Raw genomic sequence first — 24,769 nt, forward strand, 5'->3', positions numbered from 1 at the left:
ACTGGGATCTGTTTATAAATGTCTGTGAGGACCTGGACGAACTCACTGATGTTGTCTCCTCATATGTTTCCTTTTGTGAGAGCTCTATAATTCCCTTTCATCCTAACAGTAAGCCATGGGTGACAAAAGGTGTCAAAAAATAATTAATCAGAGGAATATTTGCTTCTTGCAGGGCGACACCACACAATATAAAGAGCTTCAAAAGCAGCTCAAAAAGGAGCTCAATGTTGCCAGGCGCAAGTATAAAGACAAAGTTGAGAGCATGTTAAGTGCAGGCAGCTCGCACCTGCTTGGGAGGACGTAAAATCTATGATGGGGACGCAACACAAGAAGTGTAACATATCCCTTAATGGGAAGCCTGATCTGGTCCTCTCAGACAAACTGAACAGTTTTTACAACCGTTTGAATGCCTGTGATTTTAATGATGGACTGTCAGTTTTTAAAAACATTGCCTCCTCACAGAACACTGTTGTTTTTTTAGTAGTAGTATTGCTTTATTCACACACAAATCATTATTTACCAAAATCACATTATGGCCAGTTTTAGGCATGTGAATTGGTCTCCTGAGGAAGCAATCTAAAGCTTATGGTAGGAGCCATTGTTGACAGGAACACAGTTTGTAGACTTTTTCAGCGTGTCAAGGAGAGGAAAAGTCCAGGCCGGGATGGCATTGGAGGTCGGGTCCTCAAGAACTGTGCTGTCCAGCTGGCACATATTTTTAGTTTTATTTTTTCAACGTCCCTCCAGCTTCACAAGGTCCCTTCACTCTGGAAGAATTCTATTATAGTTCCACTACCCAAATCTGCATCTCCAAAATCACTAAATGACTTCAGACCTGTCGCACTGACCTCCCTTGTTATGAAGTCATTCGAAAAAAATTGTGAAGGACTCACTTCTGACCTGTGTCCAAAATAACTTGGACCCACTGCAGTTTGCCTACAGGTCAGGCAGAGGTGTTGAAGATGCAGTTGGCACCCTGCTGGACTTTGTTTTTAACTCATCTTGAGGGAAGTCTTTTGTCCGTCTTTTATTTATTGATTTCTCATCCGCTTTTAATTGTATTCAGCCAAAAATTTTAGCAGAGAGACTAAGGGACTCCCATAACATTGATCCTGGTCTTATATTCTGGGTTACTGACTTTTTAACAGTGAGACCACAACATGTGAGGGTTAATGGTGTTCTGTCAGACACTTGTCTCCTCCACTGGATCACCTCTTTCACCTTTATTATTTGTTTTATACACAAATGAATGCCAGAGTCAACATGTGGGGCGACACATTGTTAAATTTGCGGACAACTCTGTCATTGTGTCCCTGCTGAGCAGTGACAACCTGGAGCATGGACCTGTAGTGAAGGAATTCATGGTCTGGTGCAGCCCTTCCTTCCTACATATCAATGCAGCAAAAACTAAAGAGATGTTGGTTGACTTTTGAATAAATCCCACATCATCTCCCCTGTTATGATTGAGAATGAAGCAGTGGAGGTGGTCAACAATTAGTACCTTGGGAGTTGTATAGATGACAAGCTGACCTTCGAGACTCAAGTTGATGCTGTGTGTATAAAGGCCCACCAGCGCATGTATTTCTATAGGAAGCTGCATAATTTTAATGCTGACAGCACTTTAATGCAGATATTTTACTCTTCTTTTATTGAATCCATCCTCACCTTCATTTGTTGGTACGGCCCCCTCTCCCTCAGAAACAAAAACAGACTGCAGGGTATTGTACGAGTTGTGTTAACCTGAATGACCTCGCTGCCCTTTACCAGCCCAGAACTTTAAGCAAAGCCCGTTCCATCCTTGGGGACCCGAGCCACCCCTTGGCTGGTGAATTCCTGCTGCTTCCGTCGGGGCGTAGGTACATCCTGCCAAAATGCAGGACTAACAGATTAAAACACTGCTTTGTCCCTGCTGCCATTGCTCTCCTGAATAAGTGACTGACCTGCTCTTCATTTTCTGTTGTCTCTTGTTATTTATTGTTGTCTGAGTGATTGTTGCTTGATTATTCATTGTTGTCTATTACTGCTGGTTGTACAACAAATTGCCCCATGGGGATAATAAAGACTCCTTGAACCTTGAACCTTGAAAGAGTCATTAATCATGTTGAGCTGTATAAAGCTGATCTCAGGTCGGAGTCAGAGTCAGACGGGTTGATCTGAAGTCTGCAGCAGGTGAGTCTCTGTCAGAATATTGATTATAGATCATAGATCTGCATGTGTTTAGTCTTTATATCGATAATCAATAAGAGTCAGTCTGAGGATCAATGACCTGTGTCTGTGACGGAGGACACACTCCTCAGAGGTCGTTCACACGCTGCATCTTTGACCTCCTGGTGAACGTGAGGTCACCGCTGGGCGCTGCTCTGTTTTTCTGTTCCAGCTTTAAACAACACAGCAGCAGGTTGTGTCTGTTGCTAAGCAACCGTAACAACCACCATATCACAGCCTGTTTACCTGACATCCTGAGAGCAGAGCTGATCTACTTCCTGTCTGTCTGTGGGACCGACGGGAACAACGATCACCTACAAACATATAAAACACAGATATCTGCGGGCTGTAATTGGTCGGTCCTTGTCACGTGACATGCAGCAAGCTGCTGTGTTCCAAATATTGACCTCAGGTTATCTCAGGTGCAGCCGCCACGCCCTGAAGAACAGGCGCTCAGGAACACGTGCACACTCTGCTTAAAAACAGTTAATGTGAGGTCACAGTAAACTCAGTGTGTGACCGACCACTACATCCTGTCTGACGAGACGACACAGTTACTGATTATAGATTTATGTCATATTTATATCAATTATTTGGTACTGACTGACTGACTGATTGATTGATTGATTGATTGATTGATTGACTGATTGATGCTGCAGCTGTCAGGATGAAGCGCAGTCTGTCATCTCTGGAGTTCCTCCTCGCCATCGTGGTGTCTCTTCTACTCGTCTGCTGTGTTGGACTGATCGTCCTGTCGTGGATCAGCCTGAAGACTGAAGGTAAGACGTTTTCATCAGATGTGTAGACTCACAAGTCAGTAGTCATCAGTCTTTAGACGCTTTGCTTAACTAAAGACTGATGACTTTCTCCCTGATTTTGTGTTTAGATGGGCGGATACAATTTCAGAGTTTAAAAAAAACTCCCTTCTTTGCAGAACCAATAGTAAATCTGCAGGGCGGTCCTTCGGTGGCTTGCTGAACTCTTGTGCTCGTAAACATAGTCCGACTACGTTAAAAGTTTTAAACTAAAGCCCTGTTCCGACGGGATTAGTTTTACATAGGTACGTGGGGTAAAGTAATAATTACCAGAGATTTTAGTCCCGTCCGAATGTGCCATGTCAGTAATCATTACCGCGACTTTTACCTTCTGTAAAAGGGTCCCGGACAATTACCTCAGGTAATACTAATCCCGTGCGAATAGACCAGCAGTAAACGTGTGTGTTAGGGCTGTCAAAAAAAAATTCGAAGTTCGAAATATATTTTCAATATATTAATATATACTTTTTATGTTTGAACCTAAATTTGATAATTTGAATATCATTAATAATTAATTAATACTATTAATAATGTTGTATATCACGGCAAATCCCGTTCAGGTGGAGATGGCTCGCACACGAGCCGGGCAAGAGAGGGACGCAGCGGGCGCCGACAGAGGAGCCCGCTGCGCCAACACCACCCACTGCGCTGTCCACGATGTGTGACCTGTTCGGGGAGACAGACAGGGAGAGTGTTGCACCTGCTGCCTCCCTGCCTACCCTTTCTGAAGAACAGATGAAACGTTACCAGACCGGGCACGGGTGTTTTCATCTGAGTGTCACGTTCATATTGCGTCAGCAATAAGCATCTTATTTTTGGTGTTTTTGTAAAAAAAAAAAATAATAATAATAATAATAATAAATTCTAATATTATTCGAACTCTACTAAATTAATTTGAAAATATTTGAACTCAATTTCATGGTGCTTTTGACAGTCCTATCATACGCACATGACGGCAGGAGGGGACGGCGGTGCGTGAATGGATTTACCCCCCCCACTTGTGGTAGTTTTACTGATATTTCTTATCCCATGCGAATCGGCCATTAATATTACTGACGTCCTATGGTAAAGTGACATTACCCCACGTGCCCATGTAAAACTAATCCCGTCCAAATAGTGCTTAAGTTTCTGTAACTGTGCATTCACACCAAAAGCGTCATGAGCGCCAGCAGTCGCTCAGGTCGCTGGCATCGCGCTGCCTGGCAGCAGCTCCAGCAGGCGCCTGTAGTGGCCAAAGGGGCGGGGCCAGCTGCTGCAGATGTGTCCAGGCTGTTCACTTTACAAGGATGAACAAATATATCATTTATGTCTTCACTTTGTATTATCCATGACTTTCATTACACAATTAAAATAACTCTAATAAACACAGGCAATATAGCCTTTATGAGTCCTTTATAATTATGATTTTACCCTCCTGTTGGCACGTAGGACCACTGACAAATGTAATTGGTGGTAAAAAAGCGGGAGTTCATTAATCGCACTTTCGGAAGCCTCCTTTGTACTGCATCAGCATATTTGCTGAGGAAACACGGGGCCCAGAGCCGTCGGGCCGTCTGGGTCCACAGAGTCCTGCAAACACGACAACTCCACGGTGAATTTCACCGGCTTGTACATCTCCGGGACAGCCCAGACCTCTGTACCCGAATCCCGGTCTGCAATTGGCTGCTGCTTCGGCAGCGGCACTGCTCATTTGCATAAAGTTCAGCTGCTCTCAACTTCTACTTGATGCTCTGGTCGTTGGCATCGCGCCGCTCGCTGCAGCCAACGCCCCTGACGCCCTTCGTAGCAAGCGTACATTGAAAATGAATGGCTGCCGGCCGCTTGTAACACTCATGATGCTTTTGGTGTGAATGCACAGTCAGTCCTTCATTTCCACAATCTTGTGGACTGAGCACACGTTTGATAAAACGGAGTTTAATCTCTCGGCATCCATTTTCAAGCTCTCTGTGTGTTTGTGTCCTTGTGGATGAGAAAAGGCAGAGCGCACATTTCCAGGAGGGCGTGTCCTTTTCAAAAATGCAAGAGGCGTTGCTTTGTTGCTGGCCGTTTTCTCCGGTGTGTTAAACACACTTTAGAAAGGAGACAGAAGACGGACGTCTGTCCAACAGGACATTTATCTGTCCAACAGGACACATGTCTGTCCAACAGGACATTTATCTGTCCAACAGGACATGTATTTGTCCAACAGGACAGGTGACTGTCCAACAGGACATTTATCTGTCCAACAGGACACATGTCTGTCCAACAGGACATTTATCTGTCCAACAGAACACGTGTCTGTCCAACAGGACATGTATTTGTACAACAGGACATTTATCTGTCCAACAGGACACATGTCTGTCCAACAGGACATTTATCTGTCCAACAGAACATGTGTCTGTCCAACAGGACATTTATCTGTCCAACAGAACATGTGACTGTCCAACAGGACATGTGTCTGTCCAACAGGACACATGTCTGTCCAACAAGACATTTATCTGTCCAACAGAACATGTGACTGTCCAACAGGACATGTATTTGTCCAACAGGACAGGTGACTGTCCAACAGGACATGTGTCTGTCCAACAGGACATGTATCTGTCCAACAGGACACGTGACTGTCCAACAGAGCATGTGTCTGTACAACAGGACATGTATTTGTCCAACAGGACAGGTGACTGTCCAACAGGACATGTGTCTGTCCAACAGGACATGTATCTGTCCAACAGGACAGGTGACTGTCGAACAGGACATTTATCTGTACAATAGGACAGGTGACTGTCCAACAGGACATTTATCTGTCCAACAGGACACATGTCTGTCCAACAGGACATTTATCTGTCCAACAGAACACGTGTCTGTCCAACAGGACATGTATTTGTACAACAGGACATTTATCTGTCCAACAGGACACATGTCTGTCCAACAGGACATTTATCTGTCCAACAGAACATGTGTCTGTCCAACAGGACATTTATCTGTCCAACAGAACATGTGACTGTCCAACAGGATATGTGTCTGTCCAACAGGACATGTGTCTGTCCAACAGGACACATGTCTGTCCAACAAGACATTTATCTGTCCAACAGAACATGTGACTGTCCAACAGGACATGTATTTGTCCAACAGGACAGGTGACTGTCCAACAGGACATGTGTCTGTCCAACAGGACATGTATCTGTCCAACAGGACACGTGACTGTCCAACAGAGCATGTGTCTGTACAACAGGACATGTATTTGTCCAACAGGACAGGTGACTGTCCAACAGGACATGTGTCTGTCCAACAGGACATGTATCTGTCCAACAGGACAGGTGACTGTCGAACAGGACATTTATCTGTACAATAGGACAGGTGACTGTCGAACAGGACATGTATCTGTCCAACAGGACATGTATCTGTCCAACAGGAGAGTGTGGATGAATAAACACTGAACAGGTCACATTAATAATAATTAACTTTATTTCAAGATCTGAAACTCAAAGTTTTTGAAACAAAAAGACGGTGGATGATAAATGACAAGTTAAAAATTAGTTAGTTGTAAAAAGTCTGAGGACGAGGACTGAAAACAAGGACTGAAGAGGAGGTCTGAGGATGAGGTCTGAGAACAAGGACGAGGACTGAAAACGAGGACTGAAGACGAGGTCTGAGGATGAGGTCTGAGGACAAGGACGAGGACTGAAGACGAGGTCTGAGGATGAGGTCTGAAGACAAGGTCTGAGGACGAGGTCTGAGGACAAGGACTGAAGACGAGGTCTGAGGATGAAGACTGAAGACGAGGTCTGAGGATGAGGTCTGAGGACAAGGATGAGGACTGAGGATGAGGACTGAGGATGAGGTCTGAAGACGAGGTCCGAGGACGAGGACTGAAGACGAGGTCTGAGGACGAAGACTGAAGACAAGATCTGAGGACGAGGACTGAAGACGAGGTCTGAGGATGAGGTCTGAGGACAAGGACGAGGACTGAAAACGAGGACTGAAGACGAGGTCTGAGGATGAGGTCTGAGGACAAGGACGAGGACTGAAGACGAGGTCTGAGGATGAGGTCTGAAGACAAGGTCTGAGGACGAGGTCTGAGGACAAGGACTGAAGACGAGGTCTGAGGATGAAGACTGAAGACGAGGTCTGAGGATGAGGTCTGAGGACAAGGATGAGGACTGAGGATGAGGACTGAGAATGAGGTCTGAAGACGAGGTCCGAGGATGAGGACTGAAGACGAGGTCTGAGGACGAAGACTGAAGACAAGATCTGAGGACGAGGACTGAAGACGAGGTCTGAGGATGAGGTCTGAGGACAAGGACGAGGACTGAAAACGAGGACTGAAGACGAGGTCTGAGGATGAGGTCTGAGGACAAGGACGAGGACTGAAGACGAGGTCTGAGGATGAAGACTGAGGACAAGGACGAGGACTGAAAACGAGGACTGAAGACGAGGTCTGAGGATGAGGTCTGAGGACAAGGACGAGGACTGAAGACGAGGTCTGAGGATGAGGTCTGAAGACAAGGTCTGAGGACGAGGTCTGAGGACAAGGACTGAAGACGAGGTCTGAGGATGAAGACTGAAGACGAGGTCTGAGGATGAGGTCTGAGGATGAAGACTGAAGATGAGGACTGAGGATGAGGTCTGAAGACGAGGTCTGAGGACGAGGACTGAAGACGAGGTCTGAGGACGAGGACTGAAGACGAGGTCTGAGGATGAGGACTGAAGATGAGGTCTGAGGACAAGGACTGAAAACCAGGACTGAGGACGAGGACTGAAGATGAGGACTGAAGATGAGGTCTGAGGACGAGGACCTCATCTGTCTGAGGACGAGGACTGAAGATGAGGTCTGAGGACGAAGACTGAAGACCAGGACTGAGGACGAGGACTGAAGACAAGATTTGAGGACGAGGACTGAAGATGAGGTCTGAGGATGAGGACTGAACATGAAGCCTGAGGACGAGGACTGAAGATGAGGCCTGAGGACAAGGACTGAAAACCAGGACTGAGGACGAGGACTGAAGATGAGGACTGAAGATGAGGTCTGAGGACAAGGACCTCATCTGTCTGAGGACGAGGACTGAAGATGAGGTACACTCAGAGAACACAAACCTGGACTTATTGATCTCATGTGGTTCCTGACATCAGAGGATCAGAACGTGTCAGATCATCTGCAGATGATCAACATGAAGAGTCTGTGTGATGAAGAGTCCGATTGCGTGATGAAGAGTCCGATTGCGTGATGAAGAGTCCGACTGTGTGATGAAGAGTCTGTGTGATGAAGAGTCTGACTGCGTGATGAAGAGTCCGACTGTGTGATGAAGAGTCTGTGTGATGAAGAGTCCGACTGTGTGATGAAGAGTCCGATTGTGTGATGAAGAGTCCGACTGCGTGATGAAGAGTCCGACTGTGTGATGAAGAGTCCGACTGCGATGAAGAGTCCGACTGTGTGATGAAGAGTCCGACTGCGTGATGAAGAGTCCGACTGCGTGATGAAGGGTCCGACTGCGTGATGAAGAGTCCGACTGTGTGATGAAGAGTCCGACTGCGATGAAGAGTCCGACTGTGTGATGAAGAGTCCGATTGTGTGATAAAGAGTCCAATTGTGTGATGAAGAGTCCGACTGCGTGATGAAGAGTCTGACTGCGTGATGAAGGGTCCGACTGTGTGATGAAGAGTCCAACTGCGTGATGAAGAGTCCGACTGCGATGAAGAGTCCGACTGCGTGATGAAGAGTCCGACTGTGTGATGAAGGGTCCGACTGTGTGATGAAGAGTCCGATTGTGTGATAAAGAGTCCAATTGTGTGATGAAGAGTCCGACTGCGTGATGAAGAGTCTGACTGCGTGATGAAGAGTCCGATTGCGTGATGAAGAGTCCGACTGCGTGATGAAGAGTCCGACTGCGATGAAGAGTCCGACTGCGTGATGAAGAGTCCGACTGTGTGATGAAGAGTCCGATTGCGTGATGAAGAGTCCGACTGCGTGATGAAGGGTCCGACTGCGTGATGAAGAGTCCGACTGTGTGATGAAGAGTCCGACTGCGATGAAGAGTCCGACTGTGTGATGAAGAGTCCGATTGTGTGATAAAGAGTCCAATTGTGTGATGAAGAGTCCGACTGCGTGATGAAGAGTCTGACTGCGTGATGAAGAGTCCGACTGTGTGATGAAGAGTCCGACTGTGTGATGAAGAGTCCAACTGCGTGATGAAGAGTCCGACTGCGATGAAGAGTCCGACTGTGTGATGAAGAGTCCGATTGTGTGATAAAGAGTCCAATTGTGTGATGAAGAGTCCGACTGGGTGATGAAGAGTCTGACTGCGTGATGAAGAGTCCGACTGCATGATGAAGAGTCCGACTGTGTGATGAAGAGTCTGACTGCGATGAAGAGTCTGACTGTGTGATGAAGAGTCCGATTGTGTGATAAAGAGTCCAATTGTGTGATGAAGAGTCCGACTGCGTGATGAAGAGTCTGACTGCGTGATGAAGAGTCCGACTGCATGATGAAGAGTCCGACTGTGTGATGAAGAGTCTGACTGCGTGATGAAGAGTCCGACTGCATGATGAAGAGTCCGACTGTGTGATGAAGAGTCTGACTGCGATGAAGAGTCCGACTGTGTGATGAAGAGTCCGATTGTGTGATAAAGAGTCCAATTGTGTGATGAAGAGTCCGACTGCGTGATGAAGAGTCCGACTACGTGATGAAGAGTCCGACTGTGTGATGAAGAGTCTGACTGCGTGATGAAGAGTCCGACTGCGTGATGAAGAGTCCGACTGCGTGATGAAGAGTCTGACTGCGTGATGAAGAGTCTGACTGTGTGATGAAGAGTCTGATTGCGTGATGAAGAGTCCGATTGCGTGATGAAGAGTCCGACTGTGTGATGAAGAGTCTGACTGTGTGATGAAGAGTCTGACTGCGTGATGTAGAGTCTGACTGTGTGATGTAGAGTCTGACTGTGTGATGAAGAGTCCGACTGCGTGATGAAGAGTCCGACTGCGTGATGAAGAGTCCGACTGCGTGATGAAGAGTCTGACTACGTGATGAAGAGTCCGACTGCGTGATGAAGAGTCCGACTGCGTGATGAAGAGTCCGACTGTGTGATGAAGAGTCTGATTGTGTGATGAAGAGTCTGACTGTGTGATGAAGAGTCCGACTGTGTGATGAAGAGTCCGACTGTGTGATGAAGAGTCTGATTGCGTGATGAAGAGTCTGACTGTGTGATGAAGAGTCCGACTGTGTGATGAAGAGTCCGACTGCGTGATGAAGAGTCCGACTGCGTGATGAAGAGTCCGACTGCGTGATGAAGAGTCCGACTGTGTGATGAAGAGTCTGATTGTGTGATGAAGAGTCTGACTGTGTGATGAAGAGTCCGACTGTGTGATGAAGAGTCTGATTGTGTGATGAAGAGTCTGACTGTGTGATGAAGAGTTTGACTGTGAGTCCATCACAACTTCAACACGTCCTTCATCAAGCCTTTATACACCTGTAGACAGAACACATGAGGCTGATCGCTCCAGTAGTTTGTAACACACACACACACACACAGATCACATGATCCCGTCTGTCTCCAATCAGAGATCAGAAACTGATGTCGTTGTTTGTATGTGTGTGCAGGTGGCGTTGAGCCGGCGGTGCTGAGCGGTCAGATGGTGATCACAGACGGTGCCGTTTTCTCTGACGAGCTGAAAAATTCCAGCAGCCTGAAGTTTAAATCTCTGGCCTTCGACGTCCAACAGCTGGTGAGACCTCAAGCTTTTATTCTGAAAGGAACAGGGCTGTTAAAGAGCTGACATCATCAGCTTTTATTCTGAAAGGCAGACACACTGAGTACAGAAACTGAAGTACACACTATGAAGTATAAACTATAAAGTACACACTATGAAGTATAAACTATGAAGTACAAACTATAAAGTACACACTATGAAGTATAAACTATGAAGTACAAACTATAAAGTACACACTATAAAGTACAAACTATGAAGTATAAACTATGAAGTACACACTATAAAGTACACACTATGAAGTACACACTATGAAGTACAAACTATGAAGTATAAACTATGAAGTACACACTATGAAGTACACACTATGAAGTACAAACTATGAAGTACACACTATGAAGTACACACTATGAAGTACACACTGAGTATTACCTGAGTAAGACCTCAGCTGATTTGTTGTGTGATCTATAAGTTGTAATCAATAACTGATCTGATCAGTTATTGACCAGGAATAAATGATGTCACATGATGTGTCTCTGTGAAGTCACCTGATCACAGTCTGCTATCTGATTGGCTGACAGGTGTCAGAGGCGTTCGGTCACAGCGAGCTCAGACTGGAATTTAAGTCCTGTCAGGTTTTAGACTTCAGGTCAGATATATCTATCACTGATCAATCACTTATTAATCACTGACTAATCTAACTAATGATAAATAATCAATCAGTTTCATCCTAACAGACACACTGCTGGAGGCAGCAGCTCATGAATGATGTGTACTGATTGATTGATTGATTGATTGATTGATTGATTGATTGATTGATTGATTGACTGAGCAACCAGCTGATCATTGAATCTTCATTGATCTGTATGTCTTCAGTCGGGGCAGTGTGGTGGTGACCTCTGACCTCTGGTTCAATCAGCTGATTGATGTGAAGGAAGTGGAGCAGCAGCTGAGGGCGGGGCTTCAGGAGGCCGAGGGCACGGGATTGGTCATTGACAGAAACAGCATCCGCATCACAGGTGATGTCACTGTGAGGTCACAGGAGTTGAATCAGAGAAGAAGTTGTATCTGATGAGACGTCAGACTCAGATGGATCCAAACATGACTGTTGTTTGTTTGTTTGTTTGTTTGTTTGTTCCACATGTTTGTGCAGAGAAACATAGCGAGACGACTGCAGCACCGACGAGCATGACACCTACAACAGGTGAGGTCACTGTGAGGTCACTGTGAGGTCACAGGAGTTGAATCAGAGAAGAAGTTGTATCTGATGAGACGTCAGACTCAGATGGATCCAAACATGACTGTTGTTTGTTTGTTTGTTTGTTTGTTTGTTCCACATGTTTGTGCAGAGAAACATAGCGAGACGACTGCAGCACCGACGAGCATGACACCTACAACAGGTGAGGTCACTGTGAGGTCACTGTGAGGTCACAGGAGTTGAATCAGAGAAGAAGTTGTATCTGATGAGACGTCAGACTCAGATGGATCCAAACATGACTGTTGTTTGTTTGTTTGTTCCACATGTTTGTGCAGAGAAACATAGCGAGACGACTGCAGCACCGACGAGCATGACACCTACAACAGGTGAGGTCACTGTGAGGTCACTGTGAGGTCACAGGAGTAGAATCAGAGAAGAAGTTGTATCTGATGAGACATCAGACTCAGATGGATCCAAACATGACTGTTGTTTGTTTGTTTGTTTGTTTGTTTGTTTGTTCCACATGTTTGTGCAGAGAAACATAGCGAGACGACTGCAGCACCGACGAGCGTGACACCTACAACAGGTGAGGTCACTGTGAGGTCACTGTGAGGTCACAGGAGTTGAATCAGAGAAGAAGTTGTATCTGATGAGACGTCAGACTCAGGTGGATCCAAACATGACTGTTGTTTGTTTGTTTGTTTGTTTGTTTGTTTGTTTGTTTGTTCCACATGTATGTGCAGAGAAACATAGCGAGACGACTGCAGCACCGACGAGCGTGACACCTACAACAGGTGAGGTCACTGTGAGGTCACTGTGAGGTCACAGGAGTTGAATCAGAGAAGAAGTTGTATCTGATGAGACGTCAGACTCAGATGGATCCAAACATGACTGTTGTTTGTTTGTTTGTTTGTTTGTTTGTTTGTTTGTTTGTTCCACATGTTTGTGCAGAGAAACATAGCGAGACGACTGCAGCACCGACGAGCGTGACACCTACAACAGGTGAGGTCACTGTGAGGTCACTGTGAGGTCACAGGAGTAGAATCAGAGAAGAAGTTGTATCTGATGAGACGTCAGACTCAGATGGATCCAAACATGACTGTTGTTTGTTTGTTTGTTTGTTTGTTTGTTCCACATGTTTGTGCAGAGAAACATAGCGAGACGACTGCAGCACCGACGAGGCGTGACACCTACAACAGGTGAGGTCACTGTGAGGTCACTGTGAGGTCACAGGAGTAGAATCAGAGAAGAAGTTGTATCTGATGAGACGTCAGACTCAGATGGATCCAAACATGACTGTTGTTTGTTTGTTTGTTTGTTTGTTCCACATGTTTGTGCAGAGAAACATAACGAGACGACTGCAGCACCGACGAGTGTGACACCTACAACAGGTGAGGTCACTGTGAGGTCACTGTGAGGTCACAGGAGTAGAATCAGAGAAGAAGTTGTATCTGATGAGACGTCAGACTCAGATGGATCCAAACATGACTGTTGTTTGTTTGTTTGTTTGTTTGTTTGTTTGTTTGTTCCACATGTTTGTGCAGAGAAACATAGCGAGACGACTGCAGCACCGACGAGTGTGACACCTACAACAGGTGAGGTCACTGTGAGGTCACTGTGAGGTCACAGGAGTTGAATCAGAGAAGAAGTTGTATCTGATGAGACGTCAGACTCAGATGGATCCAAACATGACTGTTGTTTGTTTGTTTGTTTGTTTGTTTGTTCCACATGTTTGTGCAGAGAAACATAGCGAGACGACTGCAGCACCGACGAGCGTGACACCTACAACAGGTGAGGTCACTGTGAGGTCACTGTGAGGTCACAGGAGTTGAATCAGAGAAGAAGTTGTATCTGATGAGACGTCAGACTCAGATGGATCCAAACATGACTGTTGTTTGTTTGTTTGTTTGTTTGTTTGTTCCACATGTTTGTGCAGAGAAACATAGCGAGACGACTGCAGCACCGACGAGCATGACACCTACAACAGGTGAGGTCACTGTGAGGTCACTGTGAGGTCACAGGAGTTGAATCAGAGAAGAAGTTGTATCTGATGAGACGTCAGACTCAGATGGATCCAAACATGACTGTTGTTTGTTTGTTTGTTTGTTTGTTCCACATGTTTGTGCAGAGAAACATAGCGAGACGACTGCAGCACCGACGAGCGTGACACCTACAACAGGTGAGGTCACTGTGAGGTCACTGTGAGGTCACAGGAGTTGAATCAGAGAAGAAGTTGTATCTGATGAGACGTCAGACTCAGATGGATCCAAACATGACTGTTGTTTGTTTGTTTGTTTGTTTGTTTGTTTGTTCCACATGTTTGTGCAGAGAAACATAGCGAGACGACTGCAGCACCGACGAGCGTGACACCTACAACAGGTGAGGTCACTGTGAGGTCACTGTGAGGTCACAGGAGTTGAATCAGAGAAGTTATAATAATAATAATACTCTTATTTATAGAGCGCTTTTACAGCTCTCAAAGACGATTTACATTAAAACCAAAGAAAAGAAGTACAAACATGTAAGTGCAAAGACATAAACAGAAGACAAGGACGATATAAAACAACAAGGTGCAAAACAAGAAAAGGAGGGCACATGAGAAACAGAGAACGAAAAGCTAATGCGGATTTGAAAAGGTGGGTTTTGAAGAGTGATTTGAAGGTGGATGGATCTGGAGGGAGGGGGCGGCTATGGAGAAGGCTCTGCCGCCCCAGGTTCGGTGCTTGGTCCTGTGTGGAGGTGAGAGGAGGTTTTTGATGGATGATCGAAGGTTGCAGGAGGGAGTGTGGTGGTGGAGCATGTCCGTGAGGTAGGAGGGGGCCTGGCAGTGGAGGGCTTTGTGGGTGAGGAGGAGGATCTTGAAGTTGATTCTGTACAGGACAGGGAGCCAGTGAAGGTTTTGCAGGACAGGGGTTATATGTTCACAGGAGCTGGTGTGGGTGAGGAGGCAGTTTGTTGAGGACTTTGGATGATGAGCTGTAGAGGATGCCGTTGCAGTAGTCCAGTCTTGAGGTGATGAAAGCATGGATGAGAGTTTCAGCGGCAGAGAAGGAGAGTAATGGACGGAGACGGGCAACATTTCTAAGGTGAAAGAAGGCAGTTTGGGCGAGGCGGCTAATGTGATGTTCAAATGAGAGGTTATTGTCGAAGATGATACCAAGGTTGCGGATTAATGGGGAGGGAGAGAGGGTGGTGTTGTCGATGCTAAGGGTGAAGTTTTGTGTTGATGTAGAGAAGGATTTTTGGCCGATGAGTATTATTTCAGATTTGTCACAGTTGAGTTTGAGGAAGTTGGCTTGCAGCCATGATTGGAGTTCAGTCAGACAGTTGGTGAGGGTAGAGCGGGTGGCCGGGGTGATGGATTTTGTGGAGATGTAGATTTGGATGTCGTCAGCGTAGCAGCAGAAATGGAGACCATGATGATGAATGATAGAACTAAGGGGGAGTAAGTAGATGATGAAGAGGAGAGGACCAAACACCGAGCCCTGAGGGACACCTTGAAGCAGGGGGACGGTGGCAGAGGTGCAGTTGTTGACGTGGATGAACTGATGTCTGTTGGTGAGGTATGATTTGAGCCAGGAGAGAGCAGAGCCAGTGATGTTGAGGGAAGTTTGTAGGCAGGACAGCAGAGTGGTGTGGTTGATGGTGTCAAAGGCAGCAGTGAGGTCGAGGAGGATGAGTATGTTGAGGTGGCCAGAGTCGGCAGAGAGGAGGAGGTCGTTAGTGATTTTGAGGAGGGCGGTTCCGGTGCTGTGTTGAGGGCGGAATCCGGATTGAAATGGTTTATATAGTTCATGAGAGCGGAGGTGGGTCTTGATTTGGGAGGCGACAACACGTTCCAGAATTTTTGACAGAAAGGAGAGATTCAAGATGGCACGGAAATTTGAGATGACGTCAGGGTCCAGGCCGGGTTTTTTGAGGATGGGGGTGACAGCGGCCACTTTCAGGGATTTAGGGATAGAGCCAGAGGTGAGGGAGGAGTTAATGATGGTAGTGATGAGTGGGGAGATTGTTGGGAGGCAGACTTTGATGATGGAGGATGGTATGGGGTCCAGGGTGCAGGTGGAGCTCTTCATCTTGGAGATGATGGGGAGGAGTTCCAGGGGGGAGACAGGGGTGAAGTGTGACAGTGATTGAGTGGTGGTGGAGGTGGTGAGCGGCAGAGAGACTGAGATGGGGGGGGGGGGGGGGTTGCTGAGTTGAGTGTGAATGGTTTTGATCTTTGATTGAAAAAATGCCAGGAAGGAGTTGCATGTGTCAGTTGTGATGGAGGAGAGGGTGTTGTCGCAGGGTTTGAGGAGTTTATTGATGGTGGACAAGAGAGTCTTTGGGTTATTGGAGCCAGAGTGAATGAGTTGTTAGTAGTAGTTGGACCGGGCGGCAGTGAGGGCGTCTTTGTAGTTTGAAAGGTGGTCTGTATAGGCATGGAGATGGACTGTGAGACTGGTTTTCTTGTAAAGTCTGTCAAGCTGGCGCTGACGGGTTTTCATGTGATGGACTTCAGGAGTGTACCAGGGAGATGAGTGAGTGAATGAGACAGTTTTGGTTTTTAAGGGAGCCAGTTTGTCGAGGCAAAGGGACAGTGTGTTGTTGTAGAGGGTGACCAGAGGGGTATTCCAGGTAGGAGGTTCAACAAACTCTGAGTCTAACCCTGAACTCTGAGCTGATTTACCCTGAGATGGGAAACTCTGAGTTAGCGGTTGCAGAACTGCTGATCTGAGTTAGTTCAGTCAACTCTGAGTATGTTCACTCTGAGTTAAGCCGACAATAAAAAGCCATCATCAATGGAGCTCCGACTCCACGATTCACCATGGCAACAGGTCAATAAAAGACAGCGCCTCCATTTTAATCCAGTGGATGTAGAGATATTAATGCATGTGTAGCAGACGGTGCACGTTTATCTTTAAAAGAAGAGCCTGAGTCAGAGCGAGGAAAGTGTCAATAAGTTAACCATAAAGTTAATAAAAAAGTTTATTCATCATTTATCAGACTTACATTTCCTTAATGAAGATAAAGTGGTGGAATCTGACTGTGTATCAGGCTGTAGATACATTACATTATATTAATAATATATCATAATATATTTGTTCAGATTGAATCTGATGGGGAAAAACACAGGAGGCAGAAGATTTCAAACATATAGGCTAGGCTATAGATCAAAGACATAAAGACATGACTGTAAACTCACAGTCTGACCCAGTAATAATATGTTTGGTGATTTGCACCTGAAAAGACGTTGAGGTTAAAATACAGTAGATTTGAAAATGTTGCACATCTATTTGTATCTTGACTCAACAGCATTCAGTGACTTTATTTCAGCTACAAATGTAGTAAATGTAAAGACAGTGAAATGCTGCACCATTGCTCACTCAGAAATATGAACATATAATCCCCAATATTAGGCTATAGGAGTTATGTTCCATCAGTGCGACCAGTGACATCAGTGATAGAGATCATTAGTCACTGATACTACGTGTCTAAAGCTTCATACCCATTTTAACATTTAAATAATTAGACCTACACATTATGTGCAATAAACATGTGAGCTGCTCTGACAGACTGACAGTCTGATCCTTGTGCACAGTGTTATAAAAATAATAAATATAAAAAGGACAGAGGTTTGATTCTGAGCTGAGGGTGAATTCTCGCTGTGTAATATTTGAATGTAAAGACAAAAGCTGATGTCCAAAGAAATGACTGATGTGCATAAATTCAGTAACTTCAGACAGTCCTGAGTAACAAACTAATATCCAGCAGGATTTAGACTGTGACAGACGGTAAATCTCCGCTAATGAATGCGCTTCGATACAAGCTTTGACACGGACTGAATGAATGAGGAAATGAAACAGCGTGTAAGAGGGAGGAGACAGAGAGAAACTCAGGGTTTATTGAAGAAAACCTGTCAGCGAGCAGGTTATGTTCACAGAGTCTGTTACCATGGTGACTGACTCAGAGTTTCAGTTACTTCTCTGTCTGGAACAGATAACCCAGAGTTTCCCTCATCTCAGGGTTAACTTACTCTGAGTTTTCACTAAACCCACTTTCTGGAATACCCCTCCGGTCAGAGGGGTTTGGGGTCAGCGGGGTGGTGGATGTGGACAGAGTATTTGCCAGTGAGTCAGAGAAAGCTGAGGGGGAGATGGACCTGATATTTCTGAAGGAACAGCAGGTGAGAGAACTGTGATGTGACAAAGAACACAGTGACGGCGTTCCGATGACATCAGAGTCAGTGGAAGCTGGACTGTATTGTTGTTGTTGTGGTGGTGGTGGTGGTGGTGGTGGTGGTGATGATGATGATGATGATGATGTTGTGTCCTCAGTGGCGTGTCCTCCTCATCAGATGCCATGTTCTGATGGATCCACGTGTGTTCTGATCGATCGGCTCTGTGACGGCGTGGAGGACTGTCCTGATGCCTCTGATGAAGACGCCGCTCGCTGTGGTCAGTGACGATGATGATGATGATGATGATGATGACGATGATGATGATGATGATGATGTAAACATGGAATAGGAATAGCAAACATGTAGAGCAGCTGCTGAGGGGTATTCCAGGTAGGAGGTTCAACAAACTCTGAGTCTAACCCTGAACTCTGAGCTGATTTACCCTGAGATGGGAAACTCTGAGTTAGCGGTTGCAGAACAGCTGATCTGAGTTAGTTCAGTCAACTCTGAGTATGTTCACTCTGAGTTAAGCCGACAATAAAAAGCCATCATCAATGGAGCTCCGACTCCACGATTCACCATGGCAACAGGTCAATAAAAGACAGCGCCTCCATTTTAATCCAGTGGATGTAGAGATATTAATGCATGTGTAGCAGACGGTGCACGTTTATCTTTAAAAGAAGAGCCTGAGTCAGAGCGAGGAAAGTGTCAATAAGTTAACCATAAAGTTAATAAAAAAGTTTATTCATCATTTATCAGACTTACATTTCCTTAATGAAGATAAAGTGGTGGAATCTGACTGTGTATCAGGCTGGAGATACATTACATTATATTAATAATATATCATAATATATTTGTTCAGATTGAATCTGATGGGGAAAAACACAGGAGGCAGAAGATTTCAAACATATAGGCTAGGCTATAGATCAAAGACATAAAGACATGACTGTAAACTCACAGTCTGACCCAGTAATAATATGTTTGGTGATTTGCACCTGAAAAGACGTTGAGGTTAAAATACAGTAGATTTGAAAATGTTGCACATCTATTTGTATCTTGACTCAACAGCATTCAGTGACTTTATTTCAGCTACAAATGTAGTAAATGTAAAGACAGTGAAATGCTGCACCATTGCTCACTCAGAAATATGAACATATAATCCCCAATATTAGGCTATAGGAGTTATGTTCCATCAGTGCGACCAGTGACATCAGTGATAGAGATCATTAGTCACTGATACTACGTGTCTAAAGCTTCATACCCATTTTTAAAATTTAAATGACTGATGTGCATAAATTCAGTAACTTCAGACAGTCCTGAGTAACAAACTAATATCCAGCAGGTTATGTTCACAGAGTCTGTTACCATGGTGACTGACTCAGAGTTTCAGTTACCTCTCTGTCTGGAACGGATAACCCAGAGTTTCCCTCATCTCAGGGTTAACTTACTCTGAGTTTTCACTAAACCCGCTTTCACCCCTCAGGTCGATGACACTGACAATATTTCAGTGGAACACTCCCGACGACCATTTTGGTGTGAATTTGGACTGACTGTGGCGCTGACTGACATCAGAGTAAAATCAGGAAGTGTCAGTTATATCGTTTATTAAATAGTCACAAACAGTTTCCCTCATGAACTCGTCATGTTTCCTGTAACAGACGTCAGGTGTGTCGTCACCGTGTCTTCAGGTACGTTCAAACAGACTTCTCTATCAGTTCAAACTGCAGCTGTCAAACATCCCATAATAATCCTTACATTTCCTGTTGGTAACTGAATCAGTCTGAGGTCACAGCACATTAACGGGGCGAAGATAAAAACAGACACAACGTCAGTTTGTGATAAAATCATCATCCTCAGCTCCGAAGACAGGAAACAGGAAACAGACACTGTTATTAATCAGCCTGTTAAAGTCTGATCCAATATTAAAGTTATGACACAACGAGAGCTCAGTTTTAATAAGAGTTACATTTATCTGACAGAGACAAACCCTCTCACCGCTCAGTGAGACTCAATCACTCATTCATTTAATAGTCCTCAGCAGCTCCCTCAGACTCTTCACACCACAGACTAACTTATCCTTCGTTAGCTTACAGCGTTAACATCCACAGACTGACTGATGTTGACGTTAGCTCACAGCGTTAACATCCACAGACTGACTGATGTTGACGTTAGCTCACAGCGTTAACATCCACAGACTGACTGATGTTGACGTTAGCTTACAGCACTAACATCCACAGACTGACTGATGTTGACGTTAGCTCACAGCGTTAACATCCACAGTCTGACTGATGTTGATGTTAGCTTACAGCGCTAACATCCACAGACTGACTGATGCTGACTTTAGCTCACAGCGTTAACATCCACAGTCTGACTGATGCTGACTTTAGCTCACAGCGTTAACATCCACAGTCTGACTGATGCTGATGTTAGCTTACAGTGCTAACATCCACAGTCTGACTGATGCTGATGTTAGCTCACAGCGTTAACATCCACAGACTGACTGATGCTGACTTTAGCTTACAGCGCTAACATCCACAGACTGACTGATGCTGACTTTAGCTTACAGCGTTAACATCCACAGACTGACTGATGTTGATGTTAGCTTACAGCGCTAACATCCACAGACTGACTGATGTTGATGTTAGCTTACAGCGCTAACATCCACAGACTGACTGATGTTGATGTTAGCTTACAGCGTTAACATCCACAGACTGACTGATGTTGATGTTAGCTTACAGCGCTAACATCCACAGACTGACTGATGTTGATGTTAGCTTACAGCGTTAACATCCACAGTCTGACTGATGTTGATGTTAGCTTACAGCGCTAACATCCACAGACTGACTGATGCTGATGTTAGCTCACAGCGTTAACTTCCACAGTCTGACTGATGTTGATGTTAGCTCACAGCGTTAACTTCCACAGTCTGACTGATGTTGATGTTAGCTCACAGCACTAACATCCACAGACTGACTGATGTTGATGTTAGCTCACAGCGTTAACATCCACAGTCTGACTGATGTTGATGTTAGCTCACAGCGCTAACATCCACAGACTGACTGATGCTGATGTTAGCTCACAGCGTTAACATCCACAGACTGACTGATGTTGATGTTAGCTCACAGCGTTAACATCCACAGTCTGACTGATGTTGATGTTAGCTTACAGCGCTAACATCCACAGTCTGACTGATGTTGATGTTAGCTTACAGCGCTAACATCCACAGACTGACTGATGCTGATGTTAGCTCACAGCGTTAACATCCACAGTCTGACTGATGTTGATGTTAGCTCACAGCGTTAACTTCCACAGTCTGACTGATGTTGATGTTAGCTCACAGCGTTAACATCCACAGACTGACTGATGTTGACGTTAGCTTACAGCACTAACATCCACAGACTGACTGATGTTGACGTTAGCTCACAGCGTTAACATCCACAGTCTGACTGATGTTGATGTTAGCTTACAGCGCTAACATCCACAGACTGACTGATGCTGACTTTAGCTCACAGCGTTAACATCCACAGTCTGACTGATGCTGATGTTAGCTTACAGTGCTAACATCCACAGTCTGACTGATGCTGATGTTAGCTCACAGCGTTAACATCCACAGACTGACTGATGCTGACTTTAGCTTACAGCGTTAACATCCACAGACTGACTGATGCTGATGTTAGCTCACAGCACTAACATCCACAGTCTGACTGATGTTGATGTTAGCTTACAGCGCTAACATCCACAGACTGACTGATGTTGATGTTAGCTTACAGCGCTAACATCCACAGTCTGACTGATGTTGATGTTAGCTCACAGCGTTAACATCCACAGACTGACTGATGCTGACTTTAGCTTACAGCGTTAACATCCACAGACTGACTGATGCTGATGTTAGCTCACAGCACTAACATCCACAGTCTGACTGATGTTGATGTTAGCTTACAGCGCTAACATCCACAGACTGACTGATGTTGATGTTAGCTTACAGCGCTAACATCCACAGTCTGACTGATGCTGATGTTAGCTCACAGCGTTAACATCCACAGACTGACTGATGCTGACTTTAGCTTACAGCGTTAACATCCACAGACTGACTGATGCTGACTTTAGCTCACAGCGTTAACATCCACAGTCTGACTGATGCTGACTTTAGCTCACAGCGTTAACATCCACAGACTGACTGATGTTGATGTTAGCTTACAGCGCTAACATCCACAGTCTGACTGATGTTGATGTTAGCTTACAGCGCTAACATCCACAGACTGACTGATGCTGATGTTAGCTCACAGCGTTAACATCCACAGTCTGACTGATGTTGATGTTAGCTCACAGCGTTAACATCCACAGTCTGACTGATGTTGATGTTAGCTCACAGCGTTAACTTCCACAGTCTGACTGATGTTGATGTTAGCTTACAGCGCTAACATCCACAGACTGACTGATGCTGATGTTAGCTTACAGCACTAACATCCACAGACTGACTGATGTTGATGTTAGCTTACAGCACTAACATCCACAGACTGACTGATGCTGATGTTAGCTTACAGCACTAACATCCACAGACTGACTGATGTTGATGTTAGCTCACAGCGTTAACATCCACAGTCTGACTGATGTTGATGTTAGCTCACAGCGTTAACTTCCACAGTCTGACTGATGTTGATGTTAGCTTACAGCGCTAACATCCACAGACTGACTGATGTTGATGTTAGCTCACAGCACTAACATCCACAGACTGACTGATGTTGATGTTAGCTCACAGCGTTAACATCCACAGTCTGACTGATGTTGATGTTAGCTCACAGCACTAACATCCACAGACTGACTGATGTTGATGTTAGCTTACAGCACTAACATCCACAGACTGACTGATGTTGATGTTAGCTCACAGCGTTAACATCCACAGTCTGACTGATGTTGATGTTAGCTTACAGCACTAACATCCACAGACTGACTGATGCTGACTTTAGCTTACAGCGTTAACATCCACAGTCTGACTGATGTTGATGTTAGCTTACAGCACTAACATCCACAGACTGACTGATGCTGATGTTAGCTCACAGCGTTAACATCCACAGTCTGACTGATGTTGATGTTAGCTTACAGCGTTAACATCCACAGACTGACTGATGCTGATGTTAGCTCACAGCACTAACATCCACAGTCTGACTGATGTTGATGTTAGCTTACAGCGTTAACATCCACAGTCTGACTGATGTTGATGTTAGCTCACAGCACTAACATCCACAGTCTGACTGATGCTGACTTTAGCTTACAGCGTTAACATCCACAGACTGACTGATGTTGATGTTAGCTTACAGCACTAACATCCACAGACTGACTGATGCTGATGTTAGCTTACAGCGTTAACATCCACAGTCTGACTGATGCTGATGTTAGCTCACAGCGTTAACATCCACAGACTGACTGTAGCACGTTAAATACATTAAATCTGTTTCATAACCTGTGTTTCACTGTCATGACGTCAGCTGTGACAGGTCCATGTCATTGGTTCGACAGCCTATTGGTTCGACATCCCATTAGTCCGACTGTCCGCGGTGCTGAACGGCTCGCGGTGGGCGTATGGTGCGCCGCAACCGGCTTGAGGCGGAGCAGGCTCACGGCTTATGTGTTTGCCACTTTCTTTTTCATTTTAACCCACACCATGATCTTTTCCTGACCCTAACCAAGTGTTTTTTGTGCCTAAACCTAACCTCCTGAATGTGGACCAATAAGAGTCCATGACACAGGTAAACAAACATCAGAGTCCATGACACAGGTAAACAAACATCAGAGTCCACGACACAGGTAGACAAGCATCAGTCAGTCTTTTCAGGCGCTGGCGCACGCCTCCTCTCCAGCCTTGCTTTCTCGTTTGTGCCGCTGACAGCCTCCAGGTCTGTGGAGCGTTGTTTGCCTTTCCCCTGCTGATGTCAACCGGTCTGGGCAAAAACCTCCAGCCCGGTTCCTCAAGTGAGATCGACGCCATCATGGCTGAAGCTGAGCCTGTGAGATCGGTTGCTCTGTTGGAAGTTGACCGCAGTCACAAGGGCAACCAGGTTTAGGAAGACAACACCCATAAAATCCATGATGACTCAGTATTAAAAAATAAATAAACAAGACCACACTGATTCAAAAAACAAACAACAAAAAAAACAGTGAAAACCACAGTTCCCACACAAGACACTCAGTTACTCTCACACACTGCTGCTGCATGTCGCCATGATCAGTGCCATGTTTTGACTATGTTTCTTTACGACTTGACAACCTGTTTGTTTCTGACTGGCAGCTGAGCTCTCAGGCTCCGCCCCTCCTGGGACCGTGTGGCTGCTGAGCAACCAATCATCTGTGGAGTTTGTGTCTGATGATGTCAACAATCTGTCCGGGTTCAACGCCACCTACAGCGCCGTAGACACCTCCGACCTGTCCGGTAAGTCTTCACTCAACACATACGTGACCTGAATGCTGCTGTGTGACCGCAGCTCTATGTGTGTATGTGTGTGTGTGTGTGTGTGTTCAGACCAGGTGAAGCTCACCTGTACCTTTGAGGGCGGTCTGTGTTTCTGGCAGCAGCAGCAGGACGACGACGGTGATTGGATTCGAACCAGCGGCGCCACGTTTCCTCCACTGAGTGGCCCGAGTGTCGACCACACGCTCGGTAACCAATCAGGTCAGCTCAACAGCGTCACAAACAAACAAACAACACAATATGAT

The 24,769-nt window shown here is 45.5% G+C and overlaps 1 protein-coding gene across 1 annotated transcript in view; it reads left to right on the forward strand.

Annotated features, from left to right (window-relative positions):
* Nucleotides 1-2,140: 2,140 nt before the first annotated feature.
* tmprss15 (transmembrane serine protease 15) overlaps nt 2,141-24,769 on the forward strand; it is a 41,610-nt gene continuing 18,981 nt past the window's right edge. The window contains exons 1-8 of the mRNA XM_049591946.1: nt 2,141-2,169; nt 2,865-2,984; nt 10,591-10,715; nt 11,279-11,346; nt 11,574-11,716; nt 13,236-13,291; nt 13,454-13,495; nt 24,581-24,725. Coding sequence (XP_049447903.1) covers nt 2,873-2,984; nt 10,591-10,715; nt 11,279-11,346; nt 11,574-11,716; nt 13,236-13,291; nt 13,454-13,495; nt 24,581-24,725 — 691 coding nt within the window. The 5' untranslated portion in view covers nt 2,141-2,169; nt 2,865-2,872. The remainder of the gene's footprint in view (nt 2,170-2,864; nt 2,985-10,590; nt 10,716-11,278; nt 11,347-11,573; nt 11,717-13,235; nt 13,292-13,453; nt 13,496-24,580; nt 24,726-24,769) is intronic.

This window comes from Epinephelus fuscoguttatus, linkage group LG12, assembly GCF_011397635.1.
Source record: "Epinephelus fuscoguttatus linkage group LG12, E.fuscoguttatus.final_Chr_v1".
In the NCBI taxonomy this organism is placed as follows: domain Eukaryota; kingdom Metazoa; phylum Chordata; class Actinopteri; order Perciformes; family Serranidae; genus Epinephelus; species Epinephelus fuscoguttatus.